Source organism: Siniperca chuatsi, linkage group LG10, assembly GCF_020085105.1.
Source record: "Siniperca chuatsi isolate FFG_IHB_CAS linkage group LG10, ASM2008510v1, whole genome shotgun sequence".
Lineage (NCBI taxonomy): Eukaryota > Metazoa > Chordata > Actinopteri > Centrarchiformes > Sinipercidae > Siniperca > Siniperca chuatsi.
Window position 1 is genome coordinate 13,876,580 of NC_058051.1, and position 22,359 is coordinate 13,898,938.

The 22,359-nt window shown below is 39.1% G+C and overlaps 1 protein-coding gene across 2 annotated transcripts in view; it reads left to right on the forward strand.

Moving 5' to 3' along the window:
• pex14 (peroxisomal biogenesis factor 14) overlaps positions 1-22,359 on the forward strand; it is a 46,591-nt gene that overhangs the window by 5,203 nt on the left and 19,029 nt on the right. For both annotated transcript variants that reach the window (XM_044211277.1, XM_044211278.1), the window contains exons 3-4: positions 14,798-14,882; positions 21,239-21,364. In XM_044211277.1, the coding sequence (XP_044067212.1) occupies positions 14,798-14,882; positions 21,239-21,364 (211 nt within the window). The remainder of the gene's footprint in view (positions 1-14,797; positions 14,883-21,238; positions 21,365-22,359) is intronic.

Sequence of the window (22,359 nt, forward strand, 5' to 3'; positions counted from 1 at the left end):
CACATGTAGTGTTAACTGAGTGTGTGTATGTGTTTAGGTTTGGGGTTTTATTACGGCAGAGGGAGGGTGGTACTGGGAGGGAGAAAAGAATTGTAAGAAGAACATCCCCGGTCTCACAGCAACTTCAAAAGCTCCGCTTCCCCAGGATATTAAGCGACTGTGATGAAAAATTTAGCAAGCGTTAAATAAGCCGCTTTGAAGTGATCTGTTTTGGCTCAGCAGTCTCCAAATTTCCGTAGCCCCATTGCAATAGCCATTATACTATAGAGGGGGAAAAAGGAACAGTGTGTTAAGTGCAGGAGTTGTGGGAGACCTGGCAGGTTGGCAGAGGGCGTGCCAACAGTAATCGGTCCAGTCAGCGACATGAAGGCACTACCGCTGCTACTGTCCCCTTTTGTCTTTCTCTGGCTCTTTTTCTCCTCATTTCACCTCTCCCTCCCTGGCGGCTCCTCCGCTGAGCCCCGTGAGTTGCAGGCAGACAGATGTTCTTCATATGTTAGCTCTGAAAAGAGATTTTTTTCTTCAATTATGCGTGGGTGTAACACAAATGTAACACAGTGGTGATACCAGGAAGTCAGAGGTTACTCTCGGGTCTTGACTCAGTTATTTTTCACCGTGGAACATGTGTTTGTGGAAAGATATGTCCTTTTAACACCAATCTATCCTGTAGCCCTTTGTCACAGCATCTGTAAATATTGCTTCATTGCTCCTTTACAGTAGTATAGTTATAAAAATTCAGTTATACGTTGTAGGGCACCTCTATCCTGTGTGGGTGCTGTTTCTTAACTGGATTGTATGACTTGCAGAATTTTCAAAAAAAAAAAAAAATGAAATTACAATACACTTTAATGATGATTTGAGCCTCTTTTTTTTTACATTTCCACCACCATAAAGCAAAAATAACAAGAAGTTAATCTCTTATTTGATAATTCATATTTCAATTCATTTCACATTCATCACTTTTAAAACCATTATTTTAATTTTTGAGGACTCTAGGTTTCAACATGCTCCAAATTAATTATTGGGGCAGAATAAGAAATGGGAGCCAGTAATGAGTCTGGTATGGTAACTCCATTCTGTCAAGAAACTAGGCTACCATTTACTTAGTCAAGGGAACCTTCTCTGAGATTTTCCTTTTTTCCTCTTTGCTCATTACTTTAATTGTAATTGTAATCCTTTATTGGAGCTGTCTGCAGTAAAGGAGAGTTATGGTCCGAGTGGGGGCGCGAGCCATAGAGATATTTCATGATTATTGGAGAAGACGGTCACTAGGTGGAAGCCACTAGTTCGGCCTCGCTGTAATTACTGGGTGGGAAGTGATGGCGAGAAACTGTGTGTGTGTGCATGAAAGGGTGTGTGAAGAGAGATTTCTCAGATTCTAACACGCTCCTTGAAAGAGAAAAGTCGAATAAATCTGATCACCTGCCATCTCACAGTCAATAGATTCAGTATCCTGTCACATTGACTGTAAACATGCTGCACACTCTGCAGAGGCACAAAACAAAGGCATGTGTGGAGATTGTCTATCTTCATATTTTAATGTTTAATTTCAAATAAGCAAACTTTTTTTGAATGTCATCTGAAAACTATTTCACAGCGTGGGCTAATGCAGAGCGATGCAGGATATGGTGATGACATGTCATCAGTTGTGTTTTCCTATGCCCATAGGTTTACATGTGAAACATCTGTATACCACAATTTGTTTCAGTGGTCGAGGTGAAGTTTTCTCTTTGAAAAGCATAAAAGATCATTTCACTGTTTCTCAGTACAACACTCATTGTGCATCATGCACTGTTTGTTTCGGTGGTTAATGATACAGGAAGGGCCCTCCATTTTATTGTTGCTGTGTTGCACTTTTTCCCCTCCTCGCCCAACCCGGCAGCCTGCCTCCTTAGAGGACTCTGTATGAATTCTCACTGTCATGTCCAAGGACGAGTGGCGCAGGGTCAGCTAATTGCTTTTATGATTATGATTTCACGTCAGATTTATCGTGCATGCTCGGAGCACATCTTCCAGGTCTTGCCGACGTTGCTGGCTCAGATGGGGAAAATGAGTTTACAGCTTCTGGCTGCGACTTTTTGTTTAAGTGCAGGTCACACTTTTTGACTCATTAGAGTTGAACGCAGGGGGTGAATCACACAGGCTTTTCCTGTAAAAGCCTCTGTTTTCTGTGTCAGTAACTGTACTTGTTTTTCTCATATTTGGCCACAAAAGAGCATTTCTTTACTTTGTCTTCAACATGTGCTAAAGTTTGGAGGTCATGAGTGAGGAATGACACAGACAAGGATTTTTGGTTTTTCTGTCGTTTGAACTTTTTACAAGCCATAAATCTCTCATCTTCGTTTCTGTACGCAGATGAAATCATTACACTTATTCCCCTCATAGTATGCCAGAATTATCAGTTGACTTCTTTTTGATGTTGGTGACTTTTTTTCTGATGGTTCCTCCCACCTCTTTGAAAATGATGAGCACAGATGAGTCCAACCCATTTTATAAATTTTATTTATTTTGTGGCTTCTGCCTCATGTGCTGAGCTGGACTAGATCTGCACTGCCAACCCTGACAATAGCGTTCTTATCTTGGATTTTGATGAGCATTGAAAATCCTTATATTCACTGTAAAGTTCATAGTAAATGAAGAAGAAGCTGTTGTCGCTGTATGTCAATAATACACATATTTTATGTAGATAGAGTTTCATGTTGCGACCCGTGGCTCTTGATTTGTTGCAGTAATTTGACCTCGCTCTGACCTTCCTGGCTGGGCCGCAGTGTGACTAGTGACAGATGCAGCCTGGGAATATGGTTTGGATAGTTTTCCAATGCTCAGAGGAATGTTAAAGCTAGTTTTACGCAAAGTTCATTTTGGAGACACATGTAAAGTCTGTGATTAAGCCAAATTCAATAAACTTTAATGAATACTTAGGACTGTATTTGCAGGGTTTCGTCTCAGCAAGTATATTAATGTAAACAGCATGGTAACAGAGCTGTAATTTCCTATTCTCCCACAATTTAGTGAACTGTCATAATATGTTTACTTAAGAAATGATAGAAATACGACACCAGTTTAATTACAGCGTAGTCATTTTGCCTCAATATACTTGGGAAAGTGGCCTTATTGAGCTGAGCTTCCTTTTATACTCTCTATTCTGCTTTGTAATTACTTCAGCTTGATTTATCGTCTTTTCTTTGTGTTTATGGTTGTAAACTGCTCGAGTGAGTAACTTGGTCTGAGAGTGGCTTGTCTCCTTGCAGCGAGGCTGGAAATCTCCCGATGAATCTGAGATGTCTCCGCTGTCAAGACTGCTCACATCGCTCTCAGCCTCCAATGTCACTTTCAAGGCATAATTACACAAGTTGTGTTGATTAGTATGAGAAGCAATTACGCTGGCTTTCCGCCGCAAATGGAGAATGTGATGGCTCTTGATTGACAGGAAGCATCCTGACTTTAATAAGTAAATGACTATGGTAATTCAGGTACTGAGACCCTTTGATTTGTCAGCATCTTTCTAATTTTTGTGATATCCTCTGATTTTAATGAACATGAATTTGATTGAATCCCCCTTCACTTCCACCTGTCCCTGCACCCGTCTGTCTGTCTCTCCCCTCTCTGACCAGCAAGGGCTCTCACAAGGGAGCCATATGCTTACGCTTTCAGAGCTATCCTAAACAATCTTGCTGCCGATGCTGAATTATTTCTCTCCAGTGTGTGAAAATACAAAAAGAAATAAATGAACAACATGCAATTTTGGCACACTATTCAAAATTCTTTTTAGCACATCATGCTTTCACAAGTGTGGAAATCAGAGGAAAAATTATTTGTAATTGACACTTTGGGGAACATTTTTTTCTCTTTTTATCTGGCTTCCCAGTAAGTTATTAGCTGTTAATTTGTCGGCAAGCTCCCCTACAGCGCCAGATATTTGTTCAAATGCTGGGATCCCCTCAGTGCATTTGTAACTACACTTCTGAAAATGCTGCCCTGTCTAATTATGTAATATAATACTGCCTTTTAGGCAAGTTTATTTTAATTGAATAATATTAGTTCTAGCTAAGGGTAAGCCGTTGGAACAGTAATAGCTCTCTATACTGTGTAAAATACACAGTAGTCTACTGTAAAATGTAGCTAAGATATGTTTACTCATTTTATAAATACACCAGTCTTACAGATCTAAAGCTTTTACACTAAGATCTGTGTATTTTAGATATTTAAATTACGGCCAAACATTTGAATATTGCTGAAATTTGATTGGCCCAACACTCAGTCTCATATTTCTTTCTTTGTTAACCACAGTTGGCCTAATCAAGTAATTCCCTGTTTGTCTTAGTAACCCCCTATAGAGTCATACATGCATAAATATAATAAAATAATTTGCTCTTGCACTCCCTAGCCCAGCTGTAATTTATATGGATTGAATGAGTGCTGCATTGTGGAAAAGCACGAGTGGACCAAATGCTCGTTTGTCACCTCTAATAAATGTTGGAATGTAAATTATGAAGTTATGCTTCAGATGTAAATGCACTTTATTCCAGTCCTTTAATGTAAACAGCCCACTCCAATACATTAAGGGGAGGGCAGAGGGAGATTTGACTTGGAATTTTGACTGTTTTCACAATCAATAATAAACACAAAAGAGCCTAGATGGGGAACGTTATAACATATCTGAAGTCGGGTTCATAAATTATTGCATGAAAGCAGGCTTGTACACCAAAAATGTAAATACATTAATGTTATTAATAATGTAGTGACTAATAGTTCTATCAAGACTGTAATAGCAGTTTAATGGAATATGACAGCAAGAATGTATTACACTTCTTACATTCAGACGGGACCTCACATGACATTTATCAGAGATTTCTGAAACAATTTTTTTGATTATTTTGTTAAGTTAATTGCTTCTTTTCCCCCCAACGTCTTCTCTGGGAGAGGGGCAAAAAACTGGTAATGGATATTAATTAATATGTGTCAGTTTTCTGGGTTTGATTAAAAATAATGAAAGCAAAATGCTAATGGGATTTCAGAGTTTCTCTGTGTGTGGCGCCCTGAGATTGTGGTTTTATCTGGGGAATCTGAAGAAAAGAGATAGTGGGCTACTCTCCAGACTAAAATGAAAGTGACAGAATACAGAAACTGAGATAAATGATCTTAAAACCCACAAAAATAGAGCACTTAAGTGCACAATATTGCACTCTAATTAGCCTAACTTTAGATGTGTTGCACAGAGGTGCATTGGCAGTAAACTGTAGAGTTTTCAGTGTGTTTTATAATGAAAAGTTGAACCTGGCTTGAAGTTCTTCTCTTCTTCTGAGAATGACATTATCCTCACCTGCAGCTGAAGTAGTTTTATTTCTGAACGAAAGAAACGCTCATTTCTGACAAATTGTTTTTCAGGCTACTGTGATGTGTTTCCAATATATGGTTGCAAAGCCTATATGTGTTGTTTCAAGTGTTTTTTGGCCTTTCATTTAAATTAGATGTTCCTCATGCCTCTTTAAAATTGAGATACACTTCACTTGGCACTGATTATAGCTGGACGTCTATGCCTTCGTCGATAGTCCACAAAAGTCAGCGTGGAGAAACCCTTGCCAAGACTTCTTTGTGTCAGTATGCAGTCTTCAGCAGAAAGAGGCCTTCTAAAAGCTATCATTAAGGTGAGGCACAAGTGTAGACCAGCAGTGAAACAGAGGCTGGCACAGTAAAAAAAGCAACCGTAGCCACTGGCACAACTGACAATTATCCAACACCTGGACTGGCTCCCCTCCCTGGTATGTGCGTCAAGACTGTCAACTTCTTGTTAATGCAGTGATTAACAGGAAGGTTGCATTTGTTTTCTTGTGCAGCTCTCGTGGCAGCAGTACTTTGCTTTCTCTTTGATTAAAATAGTAGATGGATGAATGCATTGTGGCTCTGTCATGAACTTCAAAAGAAAGGGTGAGATTGAGATGATGGAAACTTATTAAATTGAAGAAAGGCTTTGGCTTTTTTGTCATTTCCAGATTGTGTTTACAGTGGAATTTGGGATTTTAACAGAGGTTTTGGTGGCTTGCAATCCTGTGGAAAGAGCAATCACTCTTTGGTTGTCCCCACATATGACTCGGTATCAGATTTTTGAATGTCTCCCCTTACAACTCCCTGTTTTTCCCTGTTATTTACTGTCACTACTTGACTTGGCTCCTGTCCGTCACTCCTCACATCTATAGGACTACGTCGTGGTTTTCTCCCCTTCCATACTGTGTGGAAAGTAGTTTTAGGTATCATGGGGACGAGAAAAGGGGAAGTGAAGGGGCTTCGTCAAACAGTCTGTACTTTTGAAAAGCAGAGAGTGGCATTGTCATGTGTTTTCTGTGTCAAGGTCGACAGAAAATGTCAGAACAGGTGCGCGTCTGCTGCTGAGCTGCTTGCCAACTCAGCCCCTTTGCTGTAACACGCCACCCCGTGTGACATTATAGCGGTTCTCTGTGGGTTGTCTCCTCTGCTCTTTCTTTTGGAGGAGCCTGGTAAAACATGTATTTTTCCCCGTCACCACGTGAGTTGATGTAGAGTTCAGATGGGTGTTGACGCCTAAACTTTGACCACTGCCTCTCACGTAGTCACAAAAAGTATGGGTGCTCTGTAGGAGTGACGTGCAAAACATTCCTTTCTGATTACTCCTTTATTTTTGTTCAGTTCTGGTGTTTTGATCTGATTTTAAATCTTCCCATTTTAGGAGACATAATTTTGATGGTGAGGGAACAATACAGTACAATAAGTGCCTCTTTAGAAACACTGTATAAGAGGAAGATCAAATACATTTTAAAGAAATTGATAATCTGAGATCTAAAGAAATAACAAATATACAAACTGTATGTGATTCAAGGCAGATGGATGGAGTTGTATAGGAGTAAGTGTGCTGATTTATATCGCTGTCACATTACGTACAGGTAGTTCTTTACAATCTGCATCAGGCAAACATGTTGCAAAACCTGAAAATTCTGTCTGAACTTCTCAGAAGAGGTGGATTATGTTTAGGTGTGGCATGTATAATCCAAATGTCACATATGCTTTTGTCACTTTATGACATTTTATAACCACTGAAATCTCCAGCGTGTAACCTTACTGGTTAAGAAAGGTTGAAATGAAGAATTATTATTCGATCTGATGAGCTGTCATGTTTGTATCCTCTCTGGCATCAGGTTAAATGAGAAGAAAAAACTGCTACTTCTGTGACCCTGATGAGTGTTGTTTTCTGATGCTGTCAGCACCACACTCTTTTTATGCTTATCCTCCTCTCGAGGTTAAATTCTTACTGGCAGTTGGACGCCTCCAGAAAAGGAGAATTAGCCAACATTTTTCTTTGTCACTTAGTGTGATCAGGAACAGACTCTGCCTGCTCTCTTTCTCCAAAACCAAACGAAGGTCTACTGCCTTAAGTTTCCTCCCTCATTTGATGGTGATTTCAGTCGGGCTTATCTGCCGCTGTAGATGTGTGGCCCATTGTCTTGGCAAGTGTGTCTAAATGTTTCTGACAGGTCTCAGTGAAAGACAGGCCGCAAGGGTAAACTGCCAGGCTTTCCTCCCCCCCTTCGACTCCACCTGTACCACCCCTGACCAGTAGATGGCGATGTTAATCTTCTCTGGCTCCGCTCCTGCCTTGATGCGTCTCCGTTAACACCATCCTTCTCCTCTCCCTTTCTCTGTGGCACTCGCTGAGGAAAGAGGGGTCTCACCCTGTGTGGAGGGTCATGCCACCAATTCCTGGCCCCCTTTGAAGACCATGAAATTGCTGATCCAAGACGCACGATTAGTGCATTCAGCCTATTGACTGGAGATGGGTTGATGCGCGATTATAATGTCACTGGAATGTCACAATCTGTCTGGTTGTCTTTGTGAGCATACTCTCATCCGGTGGCACAGTGTGCCCAAGAAGGAATAATTTGATCAATAAAAGGACACCTCTCTCTCTATTGTCACTGGCCTCTCTATTCCAGTTTTATTAGTCAATTTGGCAGGCTGGCAGGACTGCACACGAAACTGATGCCAACTCGCTGCATCTTCACCCCAGCTCCCTGCTTTATTTGCCTATCGCAGTAGTTTACTTCAAGTTGCTTTGCTGTGTGTGTATTGCAGGGTGTGTGTGTACGAGGAGCAGTTTGGATCAACAAAGGAGGATAGGCTTGTCACTGTAACTTGCTTGTGACGAAGGCAACTCTTCTTCTGACACCACAACACAACTTCTGTGGTGTGTCGCTTGGACACAAGCTTCACGTTGTTTGCTGCTGGTGCCGCTTGCGTTTTGCCTCAATCAACTAATTGAATGTGAAAGGCTTGCGGGCCTTGATGTTATGAAGGACAACACACAGAGCAGTGGCAGTTTTAAGAAAAGCCTTTGTGTTTGTTTACAGTATGTGACTAGCCGGTTGCTTCTTCCATTTCTGTTCACAAAAGAACTTTAAACTGATTCATGCAGATCAGTTTATTGTGGCTAAAAATGTATAATTCATAATGTAAATGTTTGACCAGTTTTTATTGACCTAAAATGACTTAATTTGTTCTTATGAAATTCAAGTGAGCAACCAATGATGAGTGACCAAAGTTTTTTCATATATTTTATATATTTTCGTAATACATTTAAAAAAACACTATAACCCCATTTTTATACATTCCACTGTGTTTGGTAATGGTCATTACTCTTACTAAAAGGCACATGGAGCTGCTTGCCACAGAAGGCCATCATTGACATTCACCTCACTACAGTTTTTGTACATTTCAAAAATGGTACACAGTTATTTTGTGAAACTGAAATATGTTATTTTTATTTTAAGAAAATTAAAGTCAGCAAGCAAAGATCATTGACCAAAGTTTATATACAGTTTTATATTTTTATTGTATTTTAATTTTTGAGGCCTTTTATCAGATCAAATCTTTCAACATAACTTTTTTTTATACGTGACACATTTCGAAACCACACTTTTTAGTGCATTCCACTGGCCTAAATTTGCATCGCGAGCAGTCTTACTTTAAGTAACGCTTATTCCCCATACTGAAAAGCACATGGAGCTGCTTGTCACAGAATGTCATCATTGACTGTAAAAGAAAAAAAAAGAAGAAAAGCTTCGAATTACAGGAAAGAGGCACTGCATTAAAGAACAAAGGAGATCGATGGCAGTACATTAAATTTTATGCGAATGAAAAAAAAAATCAACTAATTAAAATTGATTACTCCTGCTTTGTAAATGTGTTTCTGAATTAAATTATTGTATGAAAACATTTTGACCAATCGAGGAGCTGAGGAAGTATCCATTACTGGATTGCAGCTGAGAAGGGGCTGGAATGTTTTGTGGTGGCTAAGTAGTTTGTTGTGCTCCACTGCGACTCCCCTCTTGCACCCCCACTGCTAAAGTGCCATGGGTTAATCTCTGATGACCCTCATCTCTCAGAGCAGCTCCAGTCTCATGGTTTGGGCCTTTTACCTGAATTAAAAGGAATTTGTGGGCTATATAAGTATTTTTGTCCAAAGTGGGTGAAAGTGAGGTGTCACTGACGGAGTCGCTGCTCTTTAGTCATCGGGACTCTTGGGGCTCTCAGGGCCCCGCTGGGGATGTCCTTATCTAAACAGTCATCTGTCTCGCTAGTTAAGCAAGGGCAACCCCAGGCAGCACAACTGACAGTTACACATTAAGAAATGTCAGACTTGGCTTTATACCGTATCTCTCAAGCTAGTTTTGAATTGGCTGGATGCCACATGTTTCTCTTCAGGTTTAGATCTCACAAAATAAAAGAAGTGCTTCACTTTGTTGTTGCTTCATCTTATTTTTAAAACACTTGCTATTAACATGAGCTTCTGTTTCATCATGCTGCATGTCTTTGTGTTTTTATCCTGTTTATCCAGATCTTGAAAGAGGCTGAATTATTAATTTTTTAAACTGTAACAACAACCTGTAAAAACACACATCACACTTTTTTATGCTATTTTTTTTTTACTTTTTAGACATAACTTCAATTTACAATATGAAGGAACTGAAGCAATCACATGACATGATCATGCATACGCAGCATATTGAATCATAAAATATGTGGCTGCAGTTTTGAAATATAATTTTATATAACAGTAAAAAATTGCGTTCTGTATCTCCAGGAGAGAATGGGGGAAGGAGCAGGGCAACTTTTCTTTTTCCTTGATAGCCTTAGTGTAACTCCCACGCCTGTATTATCTGTATTTATCTGTACTCGGCACAGTTTTTACAGTTTGATAGTGTCCTCACTGGTTCAAATGTACTTTAGCCCCTAGTGTTTCTTACCACGGAACCTACTCAACTTTTCCATGTTTGTGATGACAGAGCTCTGATAGGGAAATGCTGCTGAACGGAAAGTTTGGTCTGTACATGCAGTGGTCTTGAAAAAAGCTTGATTTCCGTCCACCAGGCCCCCCTTCACAATGTGCTTTTGATGTCATGGTTGTAGCCTTGCCCATGGCTCTAAAACTGACACTGATACAGCACTGTATGTTATTTTTAAACCTTTGCATAGCAAATGTCAATGAAGTTTTCCATGACCCTTTTTCATCTATTGAAATGTTGACTCTGACCTTTTTAAAATTTCAAAAGTTACGATCATTCAATAAAGATTGACCACATTCAGAGAAGACACAGAAAACCAACCCACTGTATTTACTCTTTTACTTATTGTACCGTTTTAACAAATGTAAAAGTAGGTTTAAACTAGCTCATACTTTGTCAGGAGAAGAGGAAAAAAAGCCCACATTTTACCAGTACTCCGTTTTTATCAGATTTTACCGATGCTGAGTTTCGGTAGTGGTTCTTCTTTTAATTTCATTTTGTTGTTTCTCTGAAAAGCACTGCCAAAAAGAGAAGAAAAAAGTATTTTTGTATAGTCATTGTCAGAATGGTTCAGCTCCAGCAGGGTCTGAACAAATGTGGAGGTTAGCTGAATGATTGGGTCTGCACATCACTTCCTGATGTCTCTCAGGGTCAATAATTCCCTATAGCTCCTCCCATGAGGACTTGCTTCCTCCACTAAAGGTCACATTGAGGTGGGAAAGATGTCACAATTAGAAGGGCATTTAAAGCTGCTCTTTTAAAAAGATTAAAAAGCACTGTTGTCCACATCATGCAGTCAGGCGAAATACAATAATTGCATTAAAACGTCATTCCTTTCTGGCAGGGCTCTGGTATCAGAAAGGTATTCGGTGAAGTAATTTAAGAAAGCTTCCCCTGATAGCAAATTGTCCATGAAAGCACCAAATTAATATAGAGCTTCATTTTTTGCCGTCTCACTTTCTCTCGCTTTTGGTCCTCCAAACGTGTGTTTGGGGGGGAAATTTGAGACTGGCCTAACACAATTTTTGTTCATGTCTATCAGTCTGTTATTATATCAGGGGCACTTCTCCACAAATGTACAGGCCGGGGCAATTTGGAATGAATTGATTCACACAGACTGAATCCTATACTTGCTAATAATTTCCTTTTAGACCCTCCATTGCACCCCACCACCCAACTTCTAGTTCCATCATGCCCTCTGAATGTCTTCATTGTTGCAGACAAAATGTGTACATATACCTTTTTGTGGAATAGATGACATAGATTAAGGAGTTGCTAAATGCATGGCAATTAATTTTTCTGTAAAAATTTGAAAAGTAGATGTGACTTTCTACTTTTGAATCATCTGTTTATGCAGTGTTTTGTTCCCCGAAACCATGACACTTAGGATTGAAAATTAGGTTTCGATAAACCCTGGGCTGGTAAGATGTGTTGTATTTGAATCAAAATGTCTGTAGGCTGATTCAGAAGATGCTCAGAGATCAACAACATGCAGTGAACCTTTTTAAGAAAGGAAAGTCATAGTTGCAAACACTGCATTTTTACCTCTTATAACACTTTCAGTTTAGAGTGATTGTTAGTTAACTGGTGGTTTGGGTTGGCCTGAATAATTAAGACTGAAAACAAGAGTCTTGAGTCTTTTCTTGTGAGGCATCTTTTTTTTTTTTATGTTGTTGTTTAAATGTTGTTTATTTCAAATACTGAAACTTAACTTCAAATACTGAAAGCAGCCAAAACAAATGATTGAAAGATACATGCATGCAGTGCATTGCTTGTTCAGTATAGAACGTCTGAATTTCCCAACTGCTCAGATCCGGAAACCCCATAATGCACATCTGCAAAATATCCATAGGTCTTACTGTATATTATAGTTAAGTGCTATTACTAGTTAGAGCAAAAATATACAACTGGTTACATGGATTCCCTCAGGTGTCCAACCATGTGGTTTGAACATAATTGGATTTCATCCTCATTTCTCACAATTCAAGGTATCACAGTTGTAATTTTCAGACAAGTGCAGTGCAAAGTCTTGTCCAATTCAAACTCAATAACACTGCTGTAATCTCGTCCGTTTATCAACTTCACTCTCTTTAAGTGTGTTGGTTAATGTTATCTCTTCCTATGATTGAGTTTTCAACTCTTTTTCAGCTTTACCTGACACTTTATTGGTTATCTGGTTTGTAAAGATTATTGCTCTTAACATGGAGCACTTCGGTGCATTAGCAGTCAAAGCTTTATAAGAAGCCTCATTGGTTTGGTTTTAACCAAAAAGGATTCACTATTTTTCCAAATGGAAATTTTTATTTTAGCTTTTTATACTGCCAACCCAAATGTGCCTTGTACTGTTATGTCTTACCCCCCTAAAAGCCCAGTTGTGTGCTACCCAACACTATAACTGGGATGATCCATAAGTCAATAACAAGACAAGACTGAAACCTGTGCAATGTGGTTATAATTGATTGAGATGTCTGGGTGGAACTTGTGCAAAGCATCTATGTCATCTGCTAAGAAGTGCACTTTTCCTCTCCCTGAAGATCTACCACTACAGTTTTAACCAAATGGACATTAGGCCTCATTAGTGTGCCGCTGAGCTAGCTGCGGTCCTTACTAAGATGTCATACTTATGGCTATTAACATTGACACAATTTTCTTGTCAATGTTGTGCTATTGAAATTTTAAGGGAATGTAAACAAGGTTTGCTCATTCAGCATATTCTTCCTCTATTAGGTCAATACCTCTCACAGGGCCTACATCTGTTATTTACTGGAATAAATATTAGAATATTAGATTTTAGTGTGTTTATTATCTCTGATTTCTGCCTTTACCACAAGTAGTCCCGTTGGCTCACTTACTTGAACAGTAAGAACTTTGCCAAGAGCAGGATGATTTTGTCTTGTATCAAAGGGATATTTTCTCTGTGTTTTGACTGTATCTTTTGGCCCAGAACATCAGTTGGGGGTTCACCATGCAAATGGTTTAATCTGCTTGTCACAATGAAGGTTCCGGGTGACTGACTTTAATAAGCCCTCAGCATATAGAGATACAGGAAATTCCATACCCTTTGCGTAACCCTTATGTACATCAAGGTCACGGTAGTGTCACAGCAAAATGGTAGATTAGTGTCTAAATAAATTGTGCCAGCATCTCTTGGGATGAATCTGGTACATTTTGATAAAATTCACTATTGAAGTTTCATTACTGGATTTATCTGACAGTAGCTCTACAATATAGTATAGGCCTAATTCTGCAGCATGTCTGTGGATGCTGCATGGTATTTTCATGTGTGAACCTAATTAAAATAAAAGTGATTATGATGTTTTTGCTTTTTGCCAGCTTATTCATGGTCTTCTAAAGAAAAGTCAAATATATCTTCACAAGTTCCATAAAGTTGCCTGTGCAGTGATCCTCTACTGTACTGTGTGTTTGGCACAGAAATCAAGCTCTTGACACAGCTTCCATGCCACACCTACTCCTTGGACAAGTTTAAACTGCAATTCTTTTGGATTGAAACGGGTTCATAGTATATGCAATGCATTACCCAAAACGAATTACCACTGGCAGGGCGCTCAATCACTTTGTATCTTTCAACACTAAGAGAAAAGAAGAGTAATCAAAACCTTTCAACCTATTAGAGGGATGACTTTTACAATTGAATCACGGGGACCACAGGTGCGATAATAAGTCATCTAAACCTCCCCTCCAGTGTGTTTCCTCTTTCTCTGTGTTCTTACATATTTATCTATTTTAGGAGGCGCCACTTCATGGCGCCCACTTCAAATTTATGTTTTAATGCCATTTGAGGAAGATTTTTTTTTTTCACCCTCCAATTCTTGGAAATGCATACTGGGGTGGAAAATTAAGGTGCATCTCGAAGGAAAACATAATAGAATCGATGAACGCAGTGCACTTAAAACTACTGATGTTCTGATGCTATTTAACGTTCTAGTGCATTAACGTTTCAAGTCATTACAACATTCAGGCTGGGTGATTTGATCATGGCAGGTTTTTAACTGGAAGAATTACAGAAGTTTTCAGCCTAGGATTCTCAAGTTATTAGATACAAATGATCACCTCTGCATTAAGTATAGATTTTCTTCCACTGCGCACTTAAGAATGGAAGTTTGTCTTTAAGAGGGTAATAGCAAATTAAGCTCCATACTCCATTTGTCCAGCACTCTTGATGGGCTAATTTTATAACTGCTGATTTGGTCATTCCCCACATTTAGCTGGAAAGTGGTCAGGTGGTCTTTTTCCTCACTGCTGGATGTGGGGGCTTAGAAGCAACTATCAAATGGAATGCATTTATGTTTTTTTTTTTTTTTTTTTTTTTTTTTTTTTTGGCCTGGACTTATAACGAACCTTTTTCTTAAAGAAGGTCTAGACTGTTGGTGTACTGTTAAAAGCAACACTTTCGTGCAGACCTTATCTTCTTCCTCTCACATTATCTCATTATGAGGAATTAAATCACATCTGTCTCTTCCCAGATTACCACTGCTATAAAATTTCTACAGAACCCAAAGGTGCGTCAGAGTCCCTTGGCCACCAGAAAAGCCTTCCTGAAGAAAAAAGGTGAGAGACATTTGATTTGCTCTTGATTTATGTTGAATGCAATGCAAGAAGCCTTGAAAAATACAATATATATTTGTCAGAAAAATGTATTAACATTATAATCCACATTTGTTTGTTTACAAAATGTGATTGGCCAGAGATGCACACACTGTGTCTTTATGTTTGGTAAGATTGGTCTATAAGGGTTAAAGGTCATGGCTGTAGCTCTTTGCCCTGGGGAGTCTAACAGGGGTCGATTTAGCTTCAGAGTGCATGATTCAGGCCCTGTGAATAAATGACACCAGTTGGGATGCTCCTTTGGGTTCAGGAAAATTAATATTGACAAACTCCCTCTGCATTTTCAATGGAATTATCAATATTGCCTTCCAGCATTTTAACCCTTTTACTTAATTTAACTGTTATCGTAAATTTGAGGCATGACCGAGGGAGGTTTTCTAAGCAGGGATGGTGGAAATGTTTGCTGGCTCTTGAGTTTCTTTGCAATTCATTGAGATTATTTCTGACACGGTAGAAAATTGTTTGTGCAATAAAACTTGCAAAAAGCTTTATTACTCTGAACTCATTTAAGTCGGTTCAGTATAATGCGGAGGCGGAAATTTGCAGTCTTATGCCATGTATTTCTTACGGTCGGCCTATGGCTAAGCAATGACGATATGCACAGAGAGAGTATGTGGCTTTACCTCAGATAAACTCTTTGTGGTGAGTATTTTCATTTCAGTTCTTCGCAAAACAGCTCTGTACTTAGGGGACTGTACCTCTGCAGTGCTGGGGGACTTTGCTTCCAGCATTAGAGTAGCCAAACAGTGAAAAGTGAGCCTAAAAGCTCCATGACAGGGGAAGGTAACCTGAAACCAAATCCATGGTTGCCGGCTGCTGCTACACACATCTCATGTGGCTCTAATGACTCTCGATATCTTTTGAAATTTCTTTGTCTTTGTGTTTCATTATTGACAACTAAGGCATGTTCATAATCTACTGTTGGTTATCTCAAATGTAATAAGGCCTCATCAATACCAAATGATGTCATACTACGCCACATTTTCTTCTTACTTTCTGCTTTGTTGTAAACTCCACAGACCTCCGCTATCCAAAATGGTTTGCTCTTACTGCACTTTAAGTCCATGAAATATGTATGACGCTTTAATGCAGATTTATTTTGGAAAGTCAGTTCTACTGTAGATCTAAACAAGAACCCTCGATTTGTATAGGCACGTTAATCTCAGGGAGAGAGGGTAAAGATGAGAGAAAATAGAGCAATGAAACACTAAGCACAAAGTATGCTTGAGTAGCACTCTGTAGTGTTCATAGGATAACTCTTGACTTGTATAGTATAGTCATACAACAGTGAACCTGGAAATCTTGTTCTTGAAACTTCTCCGAGTTGTTTCTGGAAAGTGATTTACTATAACCCCATAATTAATTTGACCAATTTTAGTTTTGATCTTTCGATTCCACTTCAACACACTAATTTCAGTCTTAGAGCAGAATTTGTAAATGTTTATGTTACAGGAAATTGTGTCAGGAAAAGGCTATTTTAAGCTCCGCCTTCAACATTTATATAGTAATTATCTAACTGTGAGTGTCATTTAGTAAACAACTAATCTGAGTTGAAAGGTAGGAGTATACATCAAATTCCTATAATTGATAAACCATGAGTCAAATGTATGTCATACAGTATTTCTTATATAATTGAGCCTATTCTTTTTCATGCTGAGTTAAATGAAATTTAAATTTGAAAGTTTCCCCTGCCCAAGCATACGAACTACTGTATATGTCTGGTTTAAGTTTCTCTGTTGACAAGAGTTCCATTTTGAAATGACCACTTTTCCATAAAAGTATTCATATGTTAATTTAGAATAGTAATAGAATATGATCAGTTGTGGTGATTGCCGATTGGTTGCTTCATTCTTTTCCTCACTTGAGCCATAGTAGACTTTTGCATAGACATAGTAGCAGGCCAATACTCACAGTTCCCCTATTTCTGTACCCAGCATGTATTGTCCTCTCAACCTTTTGACCTAGAAACTCAATCATCCTCCTCCTCCCACAGTCACCACAGCAAATGTGTCAGTCTTAATTTCTAATACAGTTTAATGTCATATTTATGTAAATACTTCTGAATTTTACTCTATATTAACAGCCAGAAATGTCAAAGCACACATAAAATGAAACAATACCATCTCCCGGTAGAGTGGAATTTAAATTGGATTCCTCTTGCTGCCAGTACTTACGCTGGACAGCTGATGAAGGGGAAAATAGGGCCCACTTTGATTGCATGTTGCAGAATCTTTACACAATAATCTCGCTCGTGCATATTATTTCCCTGCACATTTGTACCCTAATCTGCACTGAAGGATGCCTCTTTGGTTACATCTCCTTTTTTCCAAAGAGATCCTAATAGTGTGGTTTATTTCAATATTCATTGAAAAATATAATTTTCTGTTTTCCGTCAACTGTCAATTTCAGGGTATGAATTGGCAATTATGCAGTCCAATATTTCTAGCTGCCCTTCTTGAGTCCTTGTTGAATAAACTGGCTGAAATATTGAAACTTTGTCACTTAGATGTAATATAAATCAAGATTTAGACCCAGAGATGTTTTTTTTCTTTCTTTTGCGGGGTAGTGGGGAAATGAATTGCATCTTGCAGCCACCTTGAAGCAATTTTGCTTTACTTGTTCTTTGCCAAGATCAAGTAAATTTTATTGTGTTTGACTGAAATATAATGTGCTACAGTCTCATCTAGTGAATTGTGCCATCTATGTTCTCTACAATTAACAGATGTAACAACTAAAGAGTGTTGGGCCCCATTTTGGCACAACCATTTAGCCCAGACAATTAGCAGTTACACACATAATTACCAAAAAAATCAAATTCTCAGGACAAAGTCAACAGCATTTTCCAGCTCTCAACATGTCACTTTGACCGTGGCCCCTAAACTGACATCATTTAACCGCTCCCAGATTACCAAACTGAGTGCAGTTTGTCTGGAAAAGTAAAGCTCAGAGAGTACGCGTACATTGTTGCATTATAAGTAAATTCAGCATGTGAAACAGGCACAGTACATTCTCTGTCAGCGAGACATAAATGATGGCTTGACTTATTTCTTTTTTATGCCGTCCTAGTTGTTATTGAGTTGAATAAATAATGCTAATAGATTTCACCCTGAGTAGAGGGCCAGTGATCGAGGGTCACGGGGAACACAGGTAGGATGTTGGTCTATTACCATACCTGGTATGAAGGTAAGGGTAAGGATAAGGTTCATCATCCCAGATATTAATAGGATGCTGTTTATAAGTGGGGTTATGTGACTCACCTCTCGGACAAAAATGACAATGACCAAGGCCTGCATAGAAGGTAAAGGGATTGATGTGGTTATAAATTACTCCACGGCGCCACCTAGCCTAGTCCTTGCCTACTTTGTCATCAGTACAAGGCGATAAAGCAGGGAAATGAGAGCAGAGTCTCCTTTTTTAATACATAAATGAATACTCTATGAGAGTGGTCATTATTTAGGGCATGCTGTTTTCAAGCAGTTGTACCGAACCAAATGACATGTAGAATCTCCCTCGCCAGCACAGCATTAGAAACCGGTTGAAGTTGCACTCAAATACTTAATAACCCATTGACCTCCATTTAGTTATAACCCCTGCCATGCATTTTTTTCTAAATACGATATTCAAAATGTAAGTAATTTTCAACCAAGGGCAACTTCATAATTCAGGCCTTGGAGGACAGTGAAAAAGGCATTCACCTTTTACCACCTAAAATATTTTAGTAAGCAATTTTTATAATTGGCTGTCCGGCCTAGGTGTTGACCCATAAAGTCCAGAAGTGCCAGAATTGGAGAAATGGATTTAATGTCAGAGCCTTGCTGCCTCTTTGCCCTTAAAAAATACCCAGAGAATATGAGCCACTGAAAATAGAGCTGTAAATAACCTGACGAGCAATGGGTTTTCCTTTAAATAAATACCGATCAGGTTTATGTTGAAAGACAATAGAAAACGTAGCCCAGATATGCAGTTTACAGTATTTATAGCTGTAATATCGAGGTGCCAGCACCGTAATTTCATGCCCCAATGAGAATGGCAAGGTCAAAGCAAATGCTTTGGCTGAGCATCTGCTAATACGGTGACTCATAAACAGGCACTGCGTGTATCAGGTGCACCAAATAATACAGTATAATGAAATACAGAATAGCTTTCCATTATTGTTCTTTTTTATGGTGTCGTCATTAGGTGTAATTTATGTCTTAAAAAATTCATCTCCCCACAGGTCGATCTGAAATGGGGGTCCAGGGGTCATTCCACAGGTTTTGGAACCCATAATAAATTCTACAATCCCTTTTTTGTCTTTTCCTTTTATATGTAAAACTCACTTTCACCTTGTTCCCTTTTCTTTTGGATCTAAGGGCTCTTTCATTTGCTGTTGTCTTCCCCTCAACAATAAACAGATCAGAGCGTACAACACAACTTAGCAAGCTGTAATTTCACTAGAAAACAGCAAGAATTTACATGTATTTTATTTTGATGCAAGGTTAAAAAAAACATTTGCTACAACATTAAAGATGTGAACAGCCATTAAGATGTACATACATTAAGCTCAATAGCAGCTTAAATGTGGATTTTTTAAAAAGACTTTACATTTCAAGGTGAAAGGAAAAAACCTGAAGAATGTTTTTATTTCTTCTCATTTGGTGAAACTGAGATCCTTGCATGTCTCACTCAATAGTCTGCCACCATGTAGTCTGCTGTGGTCAGATGAATCAGGAGTCCAGGGACACATTATTGCTTATTTGACAGTGCAGTCTGACTGCTCAAACTCAGCACATGGCGCTCACCACTTCCTGGCACTCAGGACCTGCTGTAGACTACAGGCCGGCCAATATTTGCCTTCAATTATTCAACAATTTTCTTGGCCATTTGAAGTCCTCAGAGCATTTAAATAGGTGACGGGAGGGACCTCCACTTGGCGTAGGCTGTCTGGTGGATTTTTTTTATGCTTTTGGGCCGCTGATACAGGAATAGGTAAAAGTGGGATTTCTGATCAAGATTCAACCTGCTATTCAGTCACAATAAAGCGACTTAAACAGATGGGAAGAATCATTTGATTAATAGATTTTGGTAAATATCTTATGCACCTTAAGAAATGGAAATTTCTGCTTTACATGTTTACACAGTTTATATTATTAATACTACACATGGGTGTTACTGTGTGCTTCTCTTGTGAAGACCATTCGGGAGGTCAGTACCAGAGATATTAGGATCTGGTGCAGTTACTATTAATGAAAACATAGAGCCAACTGAACTCTTTCCAATTGCTCGATTTCTCTTAAAAGATGGAAGAAGCTTATTCTGAGCTTGTGTAAATTCTCTAAATCCTGAGGGAATAGTTCAAGTAAAAGGCTCTCTTAAAAAGGGTATTTTCTGTCAATAAGCAAGGACCATGACTAAAGGAAGTAATGGTAAAATGTTAGTAAGAGACACCCTCTTAGGTTACAATGAGCAATACACAACATAATAATATGGACTTTGCTGATTTGTCATCATAAGGTAAACCATGCTCATTGCTCATCAATATCTAAGAACTACTGTACAGTTTTGGTTCTCTGTCTTCAGCTTTCTCCTAATTATTTTGCCATTAATTGGTTAATGTTGTTTTTGAATGTAGTCCATCAAAAGTTGTAATTATGTTCCTTTGTTTAGACTCATTAAAGGATGAGACCCACAGCAATGGCAGCATATGGCACCTGAAATAAAATCCTTTCTTGCCACAAAAGGAGATGTTCATATTAGATTTTTTTTTCTCCTCCCTTCTGATTCTCCATCAGGGAGCCCTTTGCAATTTAATCATCACTAAAATCATTAAAAAGATCTGAAGATTAAATTATATTGGCATTTGCAAAATTATGTAATACATTTACATTACAATGAAGAAATTAAAATAATGCATTTTCGCTGTCTGGGGTGTATGAAATCTCCACATGGGAAATATAACGGGAGAAGTGGACAGACTCTTATTTTCTTTGCCTTTGGTGGCAGTTAATAGGCAAGAAGAGTTTCAGATTTCATTGTGTGAACCTTTACACACTATCTTCTGGTGATGGATGTCCCTGAAAAAGAAACTCTCAGTGGAATTTCTAAATTATGAAATGAAAATGCCTTTTTGAGAAGAGGGTAGATAAAATTGAATGAAGATTTGACATACTTTCTCTAAATTGTACTTAAAAGATTTGTGGGGAGCTTGGGAAGTATTTAAGCATACATTATGAGAGCCAAGGAGCTATTTGGTGTTTCCCACTAATACGCAGTCACTATACCCCCTCCGAATGCTTTAAAGGTGTGTGTCTTGATTCCAGGGCTGACGGATGACGAGGTAGAGTTGGCCATCCAGCGCTCTGGTAGCACAGAAGAAGTCCTGCCACTGAGCCCCGTGCAGCCCCCACTTCCACTCCATGCAACTCAGCTGGCTCCTGCACCACACAGTGAGCACATACATCATTTTCTCCCCTTTTGATACTTTGTGCATATGCATAAGATTTTTGTGCACTGTTTCATTTGAAAGTCGAGTTTGTAGTCGAGTCTAATTTAAAACTTAGATCCTTGTCCAGGTTTGCTGTCAGAGAACTTCCCTCTTGGTTGTATTAATTTAAACCCACTAAACAGGATTATCTATAGCTCACCAAATACCAGGATCTTTACAAGTATTACAGACATGTATGCCATACAACATTTGCCTTGATTGTGAATTTCAGATACAGGGAATATGACATTGCACAGCACAAGCTCATGACGTCTCCTGCCATTCTGTTTCAAGGGGTTCCACCCTGGCAAGACCCCACACCGCAACCCATATCTTTATTACCTCAGGAGGTTATGAGTGCTGTCCACTGATTTACCAATGCAGAATGAAGTCCACGTAATGCTTAACCCATATGACAATGATTCCAGATGTATTCCACCCTCATTTATTACCACACTGTCCTTGACTCCCCTGGCATCTCATGTTTTGTAATGAAAGTGATGTTGATGGGATGGCCATGTAGTTAGGGAGACTCGCGCCTCTCCGTCCATAGTGGGGGGTTTTATATCAAAACGGCTATAAGGGAGCTGCATAATGAGGTGAGAGCGGGGAGTCTTGTATGGGGGGTCATGCTGAAAAGAGGGGGCTACCTCCCTTTGATGTCCTTGTTATGGGGACGGTGCACGGGGACCCGCATCCATCTCTGTCGAAGTAATGGATACTCTGATCTCTATTTCCACGCGGTAGAAGGACAGGAAGGCCTCCACTGAACCCAATAAATTTGAGAGGAGATTGGAAAAACGGGGGATAGAGACCACAGTTCCACAGCTTAAGTGACCAAATAAAAAAAGGAAGATGGCAGAGTGAAAGTGGTAGAGGAAAAGGGAGAGACAGAGGAAGAATAAAAGGTCCTAACAGGGGGGAAAAGAGCAAGTGAAGAACCCTGGTGATGCAGTG